Source organism: Hemibagrus wyckioides, linkage group LG21 (genome assembly GCF_019097595.1).
Source record: "Hemibagrus wyckioides isolate EC202008001 linkage group LG21, SWU_Hwy_1.0, whole genome shotgun sequence".
NCBI classification, from domain to species: Eukaryota; Metazoa; Chordata; class Actinopteri; order Siluriformes; family Bagridae; genus Hemibagrus; species Hemibagrus wyckioides.
Window position 1 is genome coordinate 21,397,966 of NC_080730.1, and position 2,500 is coordinate 21,400,465.

Sequence of the window (2,500 nt, forward strand, 5' to 3'; positions counted from 1 at the left end):
ACCACCTGCGCAGGTGCGCGCACACACACACACACACACACTTTCCCATTCACTTGCTGTCGAGCTACACATGCTACTCCTGAGATACCAGTGTTCCTGACCCCTTCTGCTCATGCACCTGCACTTTCTGACCCTACGGTACACAGTAATAGAAGATTGAATGAATTGAATAGAATACACATACAGTGTAAAGCACTAGAGCCCAGAGCTCCACTGTGTGTGTGTGTGTGTGTGTGTGTAAGCTCACCAGTGTGTGTTTGCATGTGCAGGAGGCGGGGCTTCCACACTTTTGTGCTGCGCCCTCACTGTGGTGAGGCGGGGCCTATTCATCACCTGGTGTCCGGTTTCATGCTGTCGGCCAACATCTCACACGGCCTGATGCTTAGGAAGGTATGTCCATGCGCACACACACACACACACACACACATTTATTCTTATTAATATACAAAAATATTAACTAAAGATAAATATACCTGTATTATATTTTAATAGTGGTACTGAAGTTAGGATCTTTGCGCTGTAGTCCCACACCTGTGTGTGTGTGTGTGTGTGTGTGTATGCAGGCCCCTGTGCTGCAGTACCTGTATTACCTGGCACAGGTGGGCATCGCCATGTCACCCCTCAGCAACAACAGTCTGTTTCTCAGTTATCATAGAAACCCGTTGCACGAGTACCTGTCACGCGGCCTCATGGTCTCGCTGTCCACTGATGATCCGCTACAGTTCCACTTCACCAAGGTAACATCACCTGTACACTGAGAGTGTGTCCGCCTCCACGATACACCTGAGAATACTAGTAACAAGTCTCAAACCGACACACGGACAAACGGAGGAGCAAGAGGTGGATAATGAGCTGTACTTACTGAATAAAAATCACAAGGCACACACACACAAACACACACAGCCTTTTACTTGAATTTAATCAATCTGAATTTAACTCACTCACACATTAGTTTGTGTCTTGATACACAGCTAAAGCTCATCAGTACTGATGCAGCAAAACAATCGTGAAAAAGTCAGATGTCTCTGATCTTAAAGAGTCACAGAGCCGGTGTGTGTGATGAACTCATCTTTACTCTGAGTGTCTTTGGTTTCTGTCATGCTCCTTCATAACCTCTTCACAGCTCTGGTGGTGTTTCATTTATCCTTGTGATGTTGCTGAAAGGAGAAACATTACACCGTAAAGGATAGTTTATGAATGCTCGTCTCCGTTAGCTGGTCTCCGTTAGCTCGTCTCTGTGAGCTCGTCTCCGTTAGCTGGTCTCCGTGAGCTGGTCTCCGTTAGCTCGTCTCTGTGAGCTCGTCTCCGTTAGCTGGTCTCCGTGAGCTGGTCTCTGAGCTGGTCCCTGTGAGCTGGTCCTCGTGAGCTGGTCTCTGAGCTGGTCCCCGTGAGCTGGTCCCCATGAGCTGGTCTCTGAGCTGGTCCCCGTGAGCTGGTCCCCATGAGCTGGTCTCTGAGCTGGTCCCCGTGAGCTGGTCCCCGTGATCTGGTCTCCGTGAGCTGGTCTCTGAGCTGGTCTCCGTGATCTGGTCTCCGTGAGCTGGTCTCTGAGCTGGTCTCTGAGCTGGTCTCCGTGAGCTGGTCTCTGAGCTGGTCTCCGTGATCTGGTCTCCGTGAGCTGGTCTCTGAGCTGGTCTCCGTGAGCTGGTCTCTGAGCTGGTCTCTGTGAGCTGGTCTCTGTGAGTGCAGGGTGTTCATTCTGTCACATTATGTGATCATGTCCTTCAGGGGGCGCTGTTGTATGAAATACCAGAATTTACTGCATTACACACAAAACAAAGACTTCTGTGTTTCACTGGAGGAATAAATAAACAGAAGAGAACACAGGCTGAATGTTCTGTAAAGTGTCAGGAAAAGGAAGATGACATCATAAAGTGATGAAATTCTGATTGAACATGTTTCTGAGATGTTTCAGATGAACAGATGCCCGCGTTAGAACATTTCAGTATATCTAAATCCACACTTCTCTCCTTACTGACCCTAAAAACTTAAGATTTTACTGTTGTTCTACAGTAATGTGTGTGTGTGTGTGTGTGTGTGTGTGTGTGTGAGGTCATTTGAAACTGGCTCGTGTTCCTGTGTACTCACTGTCAATGACCAGCCAATCAAAATCACTGTTGTGTGTGTGCCACCTTCTGGTGCAAGAAGGAAATGCAGGACATATCAGCAATAAATGATCTGGAGACTGTGTACACTGACTAGCACCACTGAGGTAGCTTTAGAGACCATGACTGTGGAGTGTAAGTGTATGTGTGTGTGTGTGTGTGTGTGTGTGTGTAGGAGCCCCTGATGGAGGAGTACAGTATTGCTGCTCAAGTATGGAAGCTGAGCTCATGTGACATGTGTGAATTAGCAAGAAACAGTGTTCTCATGAGTGGCTTCTCACACAAGGTAACACACACACACACACACCATTCCACAGTATTTGTGATCAGACTGATCCATATTGTTGACTCCGCCCACCAGGTGAAGATTTCGTGGTTGGGGCCACGGTACAGGT

At 48.0% G+C, this 2,500-nt stretch overlaps 1 protein-coding gene across 1 annotated transcript in view; it reads left to right on the forward strand.

Moving 5' to 3' along the window:
* Nucleotides 1-2,500, forward strand: part of LOC131342868 (AMP deaminase 2-like) — a 20,967-nt gene that overhangs the window by 17,899 nt on the left and 568 nt on the right. Inside the window, exons 13-17 of the mRNA XM_058374126.1 lie at nt 1-13; nt 270-390; nt 564-737; nt 2,281-2,391; nt 2,467-2,500. The exon at nt 1-13 is cut by the window's left edge and continues 151 nt beyond it; the exon at nt 2,467-2,500 is cut by the window's right edge and continues 568 nt beyond it. Of these exons, the coding sequence (XP_058230109.1) occupies nt 1-13; nt 270-390; nt 564-737; nt 2,281-2,391; nt 2,467-2,500 (453 nt within the window). The remainder of the gene's footprint in view (nt 14-269; nt 391-563; nt 738-2,280; nt 2,392-2,466) is intronic.